General features: G+C 38.4%; 1 protein-coding gene across 1 annotated transcript; it reads right to left on the bottom strand.

Moving 5' to 3' along the window:
* Positions 1-1,177: 1,177 nt before the first annotated feature.
* LOC115763631 lies at positions 1,178-3,729 on the bottom strand. The gene is made up of 3 exons (XM_030706259.1): positions 3,594-3,729; positions 2,741-3,500; positions 1,178-1,990 (listed from the first exon to the last, which is right to left on the bottom strand). Exons 1-3 carry the CDS (start codon positions 3,628-3,630, stop codon positions 1,237-1,239), a joined length of 1,551 nt encoding a protein of 516 aa, XP_030562119.1. The 5' UTR covers positions 3,631-3,729; the 3' UTR covers positions 1,178-1,236.
* Between the last annotated feature and the right edge of the window lie 11,167 nt (positions 3,730-14,896).

Below are 14,896 nucleotides of genomic sequence, written 5' to 3'. Positions count from 1 at the left end.
CAAATTACACAGAATCTCATAATTTGCGGCTGCCTGACGCTGACGGCTACGCCAGTTGTCCGTTGCGCTCTGACTAAGTGTGTGTATGTGTGGGTGGTATCTTTTTTGTGCTTCAGTTTCTGGCAGCAAATTTTTGACAATCGACCTTTAAGCTTAACTCAGATGCAAAAGTTGTACTTAAACACTTTTGATGACTTTTCGTTTGGCAAGTCCAATTAATTTGCGTCTCTTGTTAACAAAGCTTCTTGAAATGCAGCAAGCAGTGGAAAACTAAGAAAGCAGCTCAAATATACCATGAAGTTTGCACGTACTAGAGCGAACGATTACAGCTTATAAATATTATTTACCTTGCGGTTTAATATTGTTTTTTTATTTTTATAAGCTTTGTTTCATTTTAAAAATTTCAATCTTAAAGCAGCCAGCTTGTTATTGAATTAATGTTATTAAAACGACTAAGCTTTGTTATTCCGCAAACGAAATTCTACCAATAAGGAATAAAAAACTAAAAGCAATATTAAATTTGATAGCAACGTTAAAAATTGAGAAAATATTGGAAAAGAAAACTAGAAAGAAATGAAAAGAAAATTTATAACAAAAAGAAAACTAGTTGATAAATGAAGTCGACTTTTGTTTTGAGATGATGTTTTACATTGAAGTTAAAAGAATTGATACGATATAAAGGTAAATCAAAGTAGGTCCGATTGAACAATGCTACAGGCTATGCTACACGGAAATTGCAATCATATTCTTGTAAAGCTATGTAAAATTAATTTAAAATTGATATTAAACATTTTAAAACATGCAAATCTGTGCAATTACTTAATTAACTGTCGCATGCTTTAAGGTTTATCGGATATTTGGTAATAGTTTTTATATTCATACAAAATGACGGCGAAAACTACTTTGCCTGGCATTTTGGGTTTTCACATTTTCATTTTTTTCCCTCCTTCCTGTGAATGGCATGAAAAGCATTTTACACATGGCAGCATTTTTTAATTTTGCAGCGCAGCTTTTAGAAATACACACGCATGCACAAGCACACACGCGCACACTCCATGCACTCGCACACACAAATGCACTTACTAATTAGAAATAAAAATGCGCGCTACACATTTGCTCATTACGCTGTTTGTGTTGTTGTAGTTGTTGTTGTTGTGCTGGTTGCTTTGCTTTCTTTATTTTTTGGATTTTTTATTTTCATTTTTCATGCCATTTCCCACACTGAATGCTGCTCCACTATAATGCTGCGCCCATATCGTACGGTGGCTTCGCCTGGGTCTCAAAATAATATACTCCCATACGCTGCGCCAGCTGCTCCATTGATAACTCGCCCAAATCGCCGCCCATGTGCAGCCGTTGGCCCGTGGGCTCTGGACAGCGCTTGTAGCGCGTCAACTGCTGCCATTCACTGGGCTGACAACCCTTGGCCTCGAAGGCCATCTTTTCTAGGCTCTCCTTGAAGAGGGCAAAGGCACGCCAATGGCTGCACTCGTGCCAGAAGCAGCCCGGCTGCTGGCTGCCCCAATTGGCATAGAAGTCCACGTGGCCCAGTGGACGATCAAATCCATAGCTGCCCACGCTCGTGTGCAATACCTCCACATAGTCCGCATCGCTGCGACTCAGTCGCTCCTTCTCCTGGGCATAGCGAAAAAACGGCAAAGCTGGATCCAAGGCGCGTATCACACGCACGCGGCCCGTTTGCAAATGTTTTGAGGCCAGACCAGCCACATGGGCACCCATGCTGAAGCCAATCAGCTGCAGATCCTCAAACCGCATGCCCGCCTCCTCGTGCAGAAAGTCCAGAAACTTGGCCAGCACCTGACCCACAGGCTTCACCCTATAGCTAGCCGTTATATAGTCGGCAATGGCGCCACGGCCCCAGTCCACGGTGAAAATATTGTAGTTGCCGTCGCCGAGGGTCATGTAGGCGGGGACCAAATAGCTGTAGACATTGGCATGTGCATTGCCCAACCAGCCGTGTATTATGATGCTGTAAGAGGGCGGGGAGAGGGATAAAAGAGAAGTTTTGTATAGATGATCATATTAATACTGCATTCAATTGGAGACTTTTCTACTCTAAGAAAACGAATCTAAATAATGAAATCCATGTTAAAATTAATTATGGTTAATAGTTGTATATATTTCATAAACTTTGTAATTATTAACTAGAAACTACCAGTTTTTGGTTATAACGAATAGCCAGCCATGTATTTTGATGCTGTGAGTAAGAAGAGAGCAGTTGGTATAGATGATTCATATTAATTTCGCATTTAATCGGAGAATTTTGTACTATAAGAGAACTAATCTAAATAATGAAAATCATATTAGAAATCGATGTGCTAATAGAGAACGGAATTTACTATGGTTAATAATTGTTGTATATATTTCATATTATTTGTGTTTATTTATATTTATTTTATATATTTTTATTTATATTTATATATTTTGCAGTTAGAGAAAAGTGTTAGCTGATTGTTGGCCATAAATAAAAATATCGAAGTAAACGTCATATTTATAGAGAAAAGATACAGACATAAAATGAAATATCTGATGAATCTTTATGGGTGCTATTTTTCAATGAACATTTTAATATATGGCTGAGTCTATGAAGCACGTGTAGTGCAGAGAAGAGGTGGTACGTGACCACCGCTCCACGGGGAATACTTGCGAATTCAAGGCAATTTATCGCAGAGCACAAATTGTGCAACAAACATTTCCTACTGAATCATTCATAACTTACCGCGTCGGTTGGAATGGGTTGAAGCGCGATTGTCGCAGGGAGGCGGCATCATAGAGCCGCACCGTTTGCGTAGTGGTCATCTCCATGGAAGTATTCTTAACGTCATCGTCATTCGGATTCAGGCCAAAGGCGGCGCTCAGCGTGTTGCCAACGACCTGCTGCAACAGTCGATTGCCACTCGATGGCGGCGGTCTATTTGTACCACGCTCATTGCTCGAGTGCAGCTGAAAGTATGTCTGCCGCTCGGCATTGTACAGTAAATTGTAGTCCTGTAATCGTAATAGTTGCTCATCGCCAGCCGCATTGTTGGTGTTGTTGCCAGAATTATGCTTTTCCGATATTGGCAGCGCGTCGGGGCTCATTAAGCCCCCGCTGCTGCTGCTGATGTCCTGATTTGATGTCCTCTCAATTTGTATGTCCGGCCTGTCCTTGTTCTGGTAATTTCCATTGGGCTGCAGTCGTATCGCCTCCAATACTGCTTTTACCTCCTCATCTTCTTCTGCTGTTGTTGCCCTCATCATGGCACTTTCCACTTCATTTGTCACTTTTACTTGCACTGCGGGTATTTGCCGCACCTCCTCCTGCAGCTCGACCTCATCCTCCCCCAACACCCGCAATTGATTGTTGTCTGCATCGACCTGCTGTGCACTGTAATCAGCATTCGAGTAGTTGAAATCCTCAATCCTCCTATCGTATACATTCCTAATTCTGCCCATAGATTTTGCCTCATGCAGCTTGGCTGCAATGTGCCACAAGCAAACTGGCAAAATGAAAGTGCATTAGACAAACCTGGAGCAATTTTCATGGACGCACAAACTACATCTGCACCTCCTGATCAAAGATATATAATCACCTGACTGGCAAATAAACAACAATCCAAGCAGCTGCATTTTGATTATTTTTTGCGTACTTGTTGAAATACCTTTTACGTACTTCACATACTCATTATTTTAGTCACTGTTTTTATCACTTAAGCACTTTAAAACTAGCTAACTGCACGGCCGAGCTCACATCTACAACTGACTGGCAACATTTTTTTCTGAGTTCTCAGTCGTAATTTACTGTAGAAGTTTTATTTGGGCTCTTTGCCAAACAAAAAAATAAAACATTATTAATATGCAGCATTTCACACTTTTTGCTTTAGTTGCAGGTTAATTTTTCATTCGTCTTTATACCCTAAGAGGGTTATTTAGTTTTGTGAACAAAGATCAACGACTGCGGTCTCATAAAAAATGTTTACATATTCTTGATGTAACTTTTTAATATATATGTACGTTTATTCATATGAATGTCTTTGTTATAAGCAAAGATCGCTCAAGAATTACTTCATTTGTTACAATATTTTGTTAGCAATGTTTTTTCCTAGCTTGGAAAGTTCAAGATCTTCCCATTTGGGCAAAATCTAATCAACCTCACATTGTTAATTGTTGATTAATTCTCTTCTTCAGATATCTTGACCACTTATAAGCTTCACACCAACAAGGTCCATAAATTAACCACATCTACAATATTTCTGCTAGGGTATTCGAACCTCGGCAACAAGCGCTTATTATTGATGACTTCTCCCGAAAAAAGAAATAAATAAGTAAAACGAAATACCGTTTACTCTCACCCGCCTCATTAGCTGTTAATCTGTTGAGTCAACAAAAGTTCAGTCTCCACATGCAATGTGCCACTGACCAAGTTTGGTTTTTGGCCTCCAGTACTTAGCACATTTTGGAGATATATTTTTGGGATAGGTCAATGTACGAACTGTCTGCTAACTAGCTATCAAAGCTTTCTTGTTGGTTGTGGGTGTTTTAGGTTTTCTTTGGAAGTAAATAATGTAAATGCGTTGAAAACTTATCCAATAATACTTGTTTAACTCATTTTTAGTCTAAAGAACATTAATTTAAATTAGCATAAAGAACATATATTTAAATTAGCCTCACTTATGAACTGAATGTTTGATCTGTCAATTTTGGAACTCGGTAAATTTATATAGTTGCAATTCCACAGTACAAAAATCATTTCAGTAACTCGCAAAAAGAAAATAAAACAAAATTTACGAACAGACAACAAAAAATAATTACAATTTAAGGAAAAATTACATAAAAAAAAAATATAGAAATGAAAACAACATTTTTGATTTATGTGTATTTATTTTTCCTGTTTGAACATGTCGCACATTGTATCTTGTATATGTTTTTATGTATGAAAAAAAAATATATATATATTTTGAATATTACATGTAAAAACACGAACTTGTCATAAAAAATATCAAAGCCTCATCCAGCATACGCTTGTCCTTTAGCCATATACTTGTTTAACAAACCATTTTGAACCTTATGCCTCATATGCGTATAAAATGTATTTTAATCAATTTTAATGTATTCTTTGATTATATTACAGGTAAGTTCACAACATGTCGGCATGCGATGGCAAAAAAGAAAAGGAAAAGTAAAAGAAAGAAACAATATTAAAAGCTGAACCGGTCGCCATTTTAACGACGTGCATTTCCTGCGGCTGAATTGTGAAGGGTGGAAAAGCGGCTTAAAAGCGATGCCAATGAAGGGAACGAAGGAAAACAATATGCATTTTTACAATCGCTGATCGCATAAAAACAAAAAAAGTAAAAAACGTGACAAAAACAAAAAGAAATCGTGTAAAAGCGAATGTGCGCGCACCACCACCCACCACACTCCTTGAAAGGTAACAAAGCGTATGAAGTAACCAAAAATCGCGAGAAATCACCCTATGGTATTGCAGCTACCCATATTCTTCTTCCTTATTCTGTGTAAGGATCGATGAGTTTTCTCAAGTGCACACTTGACAATTTTGCTGCATAGATAACAAAATTTATTGAATATGTTGCGGAATATTCCTTTAACAGGGGCAACATTTTAATTTTTGAAGAGCGCATTCTCCCAACCACCACCGAGCCCCGCTCCTTTCTTTATAAGAGTTGATTGCTGATGGCTCAGCACAATGAGATAGGCTGCAAGTTCAATGTACAATCTTTTTTGAGGTATTCGAGTTAGAGATGAGCGCGTGGTATTTATTTTTTTTTTTCCAATAAGATGTTATACAACAGAAAATTTTTATTTTATAGGGCATTACTTATTATATATGATATATGTATAATATTATTTAACATATTATTTAAGCCAAGATAAATATATGAGGGTTTTTAACGAATCTTCAGTGTAGTTCCAAGAATACATGCCCCTTACAAAATTCACAATTTCAAGGTTATGTTAATGTTATTTTAATATTTGCTTCGTTGTGGTAACATATAATATTGGGAGTCATGTATTAAGATTGGTATTGTAGTTATGGACATATGTTTTATACCCGAATGATATAATAATTAGCCACGGCACTTATTGATCTCAAAGTCCATATAAGCTCGTGTAGCATGACTAAACCCCAATATTTTTTTTTTCACATTTCAATATGTTTTATTTGTGCGCTGGAGTCGACCAGTGCCTTCTGATCTCTACCAAGCGAATAGTTATTTATAATAAAGTATATTTACTATTTGGTAACTTATATTATATTTACAAGGATGTTATAGACAGTGATGGTGTTTAAGTAATAGGTAGGTAGGTCGTCGGGGTGCAGCCTTCGAAGGCGCCTCACTGTGATGGGGTCAGCCAGGACCCTGGCGGCCGCGTTCGTGTGCTGCAGGAGCTCTACCAAGAAAATTGATGAAGTATTGATCTTCATTTTTGTTATATACACTTGTGAAAAGGCAATCTTAAAAGTACAACTAAACATCGAAGTTATTTGGAGATATTTTGTTCAGTAACTGGTGCTAAGATACGAAGAAGCACACTTGTATAGTACTTAGTCGTGTCACGCGGTTAGCCCCAATACGATGATTGGTGGTGCATCTGTTGCTGTTGCAGCATGCACTGTTGCCAGCAGAAGTTGTTGTTGTAATGCAACACTCAGACAGGATTTGCGGCAAACAATACGCGTTCGCCATAATCGATTAAAAAACGGCTGAAAAGGAACAACAACAGGCAACGGCAACAAGAGACTGAGTGCCGGAGGGCTAAGAACTCTAGCTGAAACTGGGAGCTGGGGTTTAGCGCTCGCTTTGTTTGCTTTTTGCTTATGCTTTGTATGGCTGCAAGCTCAAAAATGTCACTCGAGTGACTTTTATTACATTGCGCCTCATGTCCCACACCCCTCACACAAACACACACACACACACCCCACCAAGTTTATGAGTATGCTTGGGCCTAACCTCATACACTGCTGGACTATTTGCCCGCAAAATACTTGAGCCGATGCTTGGTGTCAGCATTTACCAGACAAGTGCCTCCGCATGGCACTACGACAGCAGGAGGCGCGGTTGGATTTCGGGTCTTCCACTATGCGACTGAAGCATTTCTCGAGCACCACTTCACTTTTGCATCCTGCGACTTTGAGCAGGATGCGTTTATGCTCGCAATGCGTCAACTTGCCTTGGCGCTTAGCTGAGTCAGCTATTGCCTGCTATTTGTTGTGCCAAGTGGAAAATATGTAAACAATAAGCTCCATATAAAAATTGAGGAGCATCAGTTGGGCCAAATCTGTAACAGAATTTGTTTACCCATGTTATTAACACGCTTTTAGTCATTAAATTGACTGCTATTGAGTTGAATTCTGTTTTTCAAAGGATTTGATATGACAACATTCTTGTGAAAGCAGGCATACAAAACTATCAATACTTTATGTTCGCTAACCAAGTCCGAGATGGTATCACATCTTACAAAGCTTCCTTTCATGTCATATTTCTAATTATAAATTTAATAGTCTTCTGAATTGTATATTTTTTTGCTTGATATTAACTAAATTTGTAGCTTTAAAATCTTGCTTCAGCTTTAATATTATTTGAATGCTTTTTAGTTCAGGTCTACAAATGGGAAATGATCACATTTCCAGAGGTGCTTCAATTTGGGAAAAAATATAATTTCTGGACTTCCATACCTGCATACAACACATAAAATGTGTTTTATTTTTCAATTACAATAATAATCAACTTTACTTGGTTTCAAAAGCGTACTAAGCATACCTTCGATTATATTTGCAAGTACTTTTGAGTACTCATTTCTAATTTTAGACTCGCTATTAATTTTTACATGACTGTAAACCGCTTGCACTGCCTTATATCATGTAAACTGCTTGATGACTGTACATTTAGCCAAGCTCGACTCCTTTTATAGCAACCAGATCCTTTTACAGACAGGACTCAAAACGTCAAGCAGTTGCTGCAAGCTTTGCCAAAGCTTTATAGCTATAATAAGCACATCATAAATTTCAAAACAGTTGAGCTTAAAGCTCTATGCAGCGGGAATGCGCTTTTGTATTCTGCTGTGGCCATTCGTCATTTGTCACATTTGTCGAAGCTTTTGCATTTGTGTCGCTCGACTGACCCACTTCAAATTCGCCAAAGTGGCCAAATAATATTTTTGACAGCTTTCGACAGGCATACAAAAACTTTTCGTTAGCACAAAACAACCCTTTTGAATAATTGTGGCTCGTTAGTTGCTGCCTCGGGCCGTATTAAATTCAATTACATGTCGTCAGGATTTGACTCGTGGCAGCAAAACCCACTCAAAGAAGTAAAAGTCTATTATTTTTTTATTATTAGTTTTTTAGCAAACGGCCGCTCAGAATGTCGCCCAGCCAACTACTTATAAATAAATAATGATTAAGCTGACTGCGAGGGTTCAAGGGTTAGTTAACTAGTGTATCCTTATGCCAGACAAGTCCTTTAGCCATGCTATCGTGTGTGTGTGTGCCTGTGAGTGTGGATCTGTGTATATTTCTTCCTGTCTGCTTAGCGCCCTCAGGCTTAGCGCATAGCACATCCTGCTGCTGGTTTGCATGTCAATGAGCTGCTGCTGCCGCTTCCCCTGGCTAAATGTCCTTGCTGCGGTAAACACACTCATATACACACACGCACAGCTTATTTACTTTTGTAATTTGAGCCACTTTGGTGCCACGCCCACGTCCCACACACACACACACACACACGGCTTTTGTCACACCTTTTAATTAAGGAAATTACTTGCAGCTGGAGAGAATCCTGCCTGATGCTTACTCAGCCATATTTATTGAATAATTGTCTCCTCTGTGGCAAGTAGCTCTCATTTATTTAATTTTGAATGCTGTCATTTTGGACTCGAAACTCTCAGCAAGCGGTTGCAGTCTTTATCCAACATTTAAGAACCCTGACCCCTGACCGCTGCTCCCGATGTCTTTTTTTATGCTCTGTCAAGCACCTAATAAGCTGGCAAAACCACTGACGATTTGCGTCAGAGCACGGGCTTGCCTGCACTTGATGTTTCCATATTTTTAAACGCGCAGCACTCACCCACCAGCGTTTACGTCATGTCTGCCATTTTGCCATTCTATTCCATCATCTGTGTCATATGTGCATTAGCATTCGCGTTACTATGTCTGTGTGTGTGTGTGTGTGTGTGTCACTGTGTGTGCGCACGCAGACACCGGCTACAATGTTGCCTCTTTTTTAGGTCAACTTTATTTCCTCACGTTTTCATTGCGTTTACTTTTTTTATCAACGTCTTCGATCCCAAGCCCGTTAAGTGTTGTCATTGCAATTAATCAGAAACTGTTTAAGGGAAGCCGCAAAAATAAGGTCAATTGGAACAGTTAAAGTTTAATTTGATATGTAAAAGTTTATTCAGATTATATATATATATATATATGAGTGTTCGATTTTATAAGAACATAGTTTATAAAAAGTCTTAAAGTTATTCATTAAACAGATATATAATTACGTGGATATTTAAAGAATGTTTTTTACATAATTGTCCAAAGATGTTGCTCGATGGAAAAGTGGGAGATGCATAGATACCTATGGTATATTCAGATTTGGAATAGGGAAAGAAAGATACTCACAAAAGTCGTAAGTCATGTAAACAGTCAATATGTGAATGAAATTTAAGAGAAGTTGCAGATATAGAATACAATTTTTGTATATACTATACAAACTTTTTTCATACCATTCATGAAAAGGTAAATATATATATATATATATTACATCTATAGAGATGATCAATTCTTTTTAAAGAACTTAAGGCCGCAGTTCATACAAGGAATTTTTCAAAGAATATATTATCGAGCTCTTAAGACTAGATATGTTAATTATCATTAAGCCTAGAAGCTTAAATACATTCGAGGATTCACAACCATTTAAAAGGAGAAATCAAATTTATTTATGGGTTGATGTATCTGTTTAAATATTTGATAGTACTGTTTTCAAACAAGAAAAAATGTAGAGTTGAATGTCGCTGTATACATTTTATTTCAGACATAACATATAATTGTATATATTCTGATATAAGTCATAGACACTTTCAATTAAGGCTAATGAAAAAACTTTGGTTGGCTTTCAGTTTAAGGTTTGATTACTTTATGTATATTTATTTGGACTCATATAAACTTGTTTAGAACTGATTGTACAGAATTCTTTTTTGCATTTGGCTGGCTTACTTTTGTGGCTGACGCTTATCTTGATATACAAAGGCCACAAAAGCCACATATAATAAAAACCACTTTTCCGTAATGCATATTAAATTGCAATTAGACAACTGTAACTAAACTCCAACTAGCTCAAACAGCTCAAACATTCAACTGAGGCATGCAAACCACACACACGCACACACACCCGGTGGGTGGCTTGTTGAAGCAATTAGGCTACCTGAAGCACAGTTAAGCGTTGTCAATTTGATAAGCACGACAAACGCTCAACCAATTTCAAGGTATTTAGAAAAGGCACACACACACTCCCACGCACAACACATTATTTTGACCCTTTTGCATTACCAAAAAACTGAAGCCTCGACTGATTCGCCGTTGTAACCCCCCCCCCCCCCCCCCCCCCCCACACACACACACACACACACACTCACACACTCACACACACACACAAACACACAAAATATCAACTCATCATCATCATCACGTTGCGACTGCATATAGAGCGTTTGGCACAGCGTATGGGGGAAGCAACCCTTAAGCTGATGCTGCAGCCTCTGCATTAAAACTCTGTTTCAGCTGGCCGTGTGGCAGATCTCAGTTCATCTTTGTTGTTTTGTGCTCTCGGAATATGCCTTTATTCCACATGTATTTTTTTTTTTTTTTTTGGCTATATGCGCCTTGCCCTCACGCCCTTAATGCGCTGCGTCGCATATACCACGATTTTAGGGGTTGCTTTTTTCTTACTTTTCATATTCTTGTTTTTTTTTTTTTTTTTGGGCACTGCAGTCGCAGCAGCCTAGCACGACCAAGGACCAGCAGCCGGACACATCGCATACCCGGCATTTTTGCCTGGCAACATTTTGGCAATTGAAACACACACCACTCCGCCCCCTGGTGGTGGGTGTGGTCGCGCCCAAAATTGTTGTTGAGCTGCATTTTTCGTTATTGTTTTGTTTTAATTTAAAATATTTTATTTACTAATATTGTGTTATTGGTATCTTTTGTAAGCTTTTTCCTTATGTTTTAATATTTGTATTTAAAATTTGGTGTCTTGTTTCAATTGCCAAAACGTTTCGCACAGCATTTGTCTATACTTTAGCACGCTCTTTCCCTTTCTCGCTCGCTCTCGCTCTCCAGTGCTCTCTCCGCCTCTCTCTCTCCCTCTCTCGAACTGTAGCGCGTGCTCGCTATTGCTATCTCTGTCTCTGTGTAGGTGTGTGTTTCTCAGGCCTAGCTGCTGATTTGCAGCATCCTGCTTATCCTTTAGGCTTGCTATCAAATACACACGCATACACATCCATGTATACACACATACACACACACACACATGGGCGCTTTGCGTGTGCGTGTCGAGTTGCTACCGTCGCTTTTAGCTTTAAATTAAAAATGGAAAATTGATTTTTCCGGTCTTTCCGAATACACACATATACACACAAAGGCACACACACATTCGCACACATGCATACATAATTTATGCGCTCGTGTATGTGTGTATTTTGAATTTCTCTGATGTGAGTGAGTGAGGAATAGTTGTTTTATGTCCCCTTCCCGAAACCGAATTTGTCATCTCTGATTTGTGGCTTTTCTGGCTTTCTGGTTGCTAACGACGCTCAACAATGTTAATGCCCCGGCTCAGCAGTACCAATTGCTTAACGTACAATACTGCTGTGACAGGACAATATCACTGGCAAGCGCTACGATCGACGATATATCCCAATCAGACACATATGTATATGCCGCCTGCATGTATCATACACATATCAGATATGCAGAGATGCAGTTTATGGCTGCAGCAGCAGTTGGGCCTGTTTTTTTTTTTACACTAGTTCACAGCTATCCAAGGGCTTGGTGAATTTTTATTTTCTTTGCCATATATATATATGTAGATATTCTTTTTGGTATTTGGCATTTAACATATATTGGACAGGCAGAAACGGTCCGTCATCGAGCCGGGCGAGAAATTGCACGTACGAAAACCCAAAGTTGACTGAAAGGCAGCCAAAGGAAGCGGCCGACGTTGCTGTCGTCACCACGCACCAACATTTTTCGAGGGTTGCGCGCGCATTCCAATTGCGAAAAACTCTCCCCCAATAGAGCTGATGTTATTGTTGTTGTTGTTGTTGTTGTGGTTGTTGATGACGGCAGGGGTAGTTTGAGTCGCCAGCCAGGCCATGCTAGGCTAAGCTTACGCGGGCTCTCTCTCTCTTTCTCTTTTTACTTGTAGGTCCCGCTTGTGAATTTGTGCATAGCCGATTTTCTCGCTGTGTATCTTATGTGCTGGGGGTTAGTTTTCCAGTTTTATGGTAAAGGTTTTGTCATTTCCAGGCCGCATATGACATCCCACCCCACCTCACACACACACTTACGCATACAAGCACACACACAGGCCAGCCGCCCTCAAACAAAAGCCCTCTCTTTTTGTACTACATGATATATAGACATTTTCCAAGCGACTTCGTTGTTGTCGTTGTTATTTCAGTTGAATTTATGCGTTGTTGTTCGACGTGCACTTTGCACGCTCTGCAAGTGCCAGCCTGCCAGCCAACAACCCCTGCTCCAGGCTCAGCCCTACCCTTCCGCTCGAGTCTAGCATAAAAATCAAATGTATAAACAATAAAGTTGTTCCATATGCTGCCTAAAGTAGAGAGTGCTGCTGCTACCCCGCTGCACCCTTAAGCAGACTTCATATTGCTGGCAATTTTACTCAATGAAAATGTGCAACCACCCCCACAGCCATTCACCCCCTACCCCTCCCCTCTGCCTAGCTTTGCCATGCCCTTCCTTGCAGTTTTGTATCTACATAAATTTTAGCGCCGCATTTTTGCCTGTTTAAATGCGCATTGTGGCCGACGACTGCGCTTCGGTATGGCGATGATTATGATTGGGAATGAGAGCAGGGGAGGGGCACAAATAGGAGACATTGAAAGCGGTGGAGGATGGAGAGGGGGTGGGGGGAGTGGATAGGTGAGAGAGGAGCTTACGTGCGGCAGCAGATGCCAGCAATTTGTTTGCAGGCATTTCAAGTATGCAGAGGTTGTGGTTATTGTTATTGTTGTTGTTGTTGTTGCTGGTGTTGTTGGGCGCCAGCTTTGTTGTTATTTAAAATGCAGTTGCATTTTGTCGGCCTGAACTGATTGCAGCCCACGTGGGTGTGTAATGTGACAGGATAATCGGTATTCAGATTCGAGCTGTCAGCAAACGGAATAAAGTGGATCAAACTATTTGGTGGGAAGGTTTGACGCTTAAGGGTCGAGAGTATTATGATTTTAGGAGTTTATCGGACGAACAAAATTGATATATACCAAACAGAGTTAAGATGCATTTGTCTCCAAAGGATATATTTAGATTAGGGATTAATTGCGAAAATTTAAAAATAAAAAACCCAAAAGCGATCTTAAAATTATACGTTATATTTATCCGTGGTACTGACTGAAAAATTCTTTTCTATATTGTAAAGTTGTTTAATGAATATAATTTAATAGTTCGGTCAACATTTTATTGAAGTGGCCATTTTAATCAAGCTCCATTAAAATAGTTTTATATAGTTAAAAATATTTTAACAGTTTTTGAATCCAGACTAAATAAGAAAATAATATATAATATATAATATATAATATATAATATATAATATATAATATATAATATATAATATATAATATATAATATATAATATATAATATATAATATATAATATATAATATATTTTTTAGAACATTTATTTTATACGTGCTACGTAGCACGTATAAAATAAATGTTCTAAAAAAGCTTTGAAAAGTATTTTGAAACTGAGCAGAAAATAATGAAAACGTCGCCAAAAAAATCTTTGAATTGCACTATTTACCCAGGATGCTTTGATTCTGCGAAAAATGTGAAACACGTCTCAAATTTTTCATATGAAAATGAATTTAATGAATTTCATTTCCACCAAGGAGGAATATATTTTTGGAAAAGTCTGAAATTGAGTTTGAGGTCGATCGGATGGTAAAAAAAAAGTTTCATACAAACGTTTTTCGCGATTTTTCCATACTTGCGGGTGGAATTTCCAGAAACCCCGTCTTAACGTGTACCTTCATCACGTAAGGTAACTACAGTAAAAATTTGAGCCTCCTAGCTGTTACGGTTTTGGCTGTGCGTTGATCACCAATCAGTCAGTTAGTCAGGACAAACAGTTTTATATATAGAGATAATATATAATACATATGTATTATATAATTTATTTTAAATTATAATATATTCTTGGGTGCAGTCTTGATTGACTGCAGTCTTAAAATATTTTTAAAATATTTTGGACTATATACTACAATATATGATGCCATTATTAGTCGCAATATTACACAGAATTTGGCATTTCGTTCAATAAATTGCAAAGTAAATTTCATAATTTATTTTTAAATACAACACAAAATGTTGCCAATCTGTGCCAAGTTTTGGCCATAATCAAACAATGGCTGACAGACAATCAGACAACCCACTGTTTCTCTCTCTCTACTCTCTTCCTCTCTCTCTCTCTCACGAAGTGTGTCTCTTACTGCTTATTGCTACTAATACACAATTGCAATATACTTTTGATAAAGCTGTCGCACATTTTTTTTTTTTTGGTCTGTATAGTTTTGCACACATTGTTCATATAAAATAAATAAATAACCGAACTGAACAGAACGTAAGATAACATAACGC

Source organism: Drosophila novamexicana, unplaced genomic scaffold (assembly GCF_003285875.2).
Source record: "Drosophila novamexicana strain 15010-1031.04,08,12 unplaced genomic scaffold, DnovRS2.1 tig00000770-arrow-pilon, whole genome shotgun sequence".
NCBI classification, from domain to species: Eukaryota; Metazoa; Arthropoda; class Insecta; order Diptera; family Drosophilidae; genus Drosophila; species Drosophila novamexicana.
The sequence above is the reverse complement of the archived record's forward strand: the minus strand, read 5'-3'. Positions and strand labels throughout refer to the sequence as shown.

Coding starts and splice junctions, on each gene's coding strand:
- LOC115763631 (XM_030706259.1), bottom strand. CDS start 3,630: ATGCAGCTGCTTGGATTGTTGTTTATTTGCCAGTCAG. Junction 3,501..3,593: donor GTTGTTTATTTGCCAGTCAG/GTGATTATATAT, acceptor TCATTTTGCCAG/TTTGCTTGTGGCACATTGCA. Junction 1,991..2,740: donor AACCCATTCCAACCGACGCG/GTAAGTTATGAA, acceptor GCCCTCTTACAG/CATCATAATACACGGCTGGT.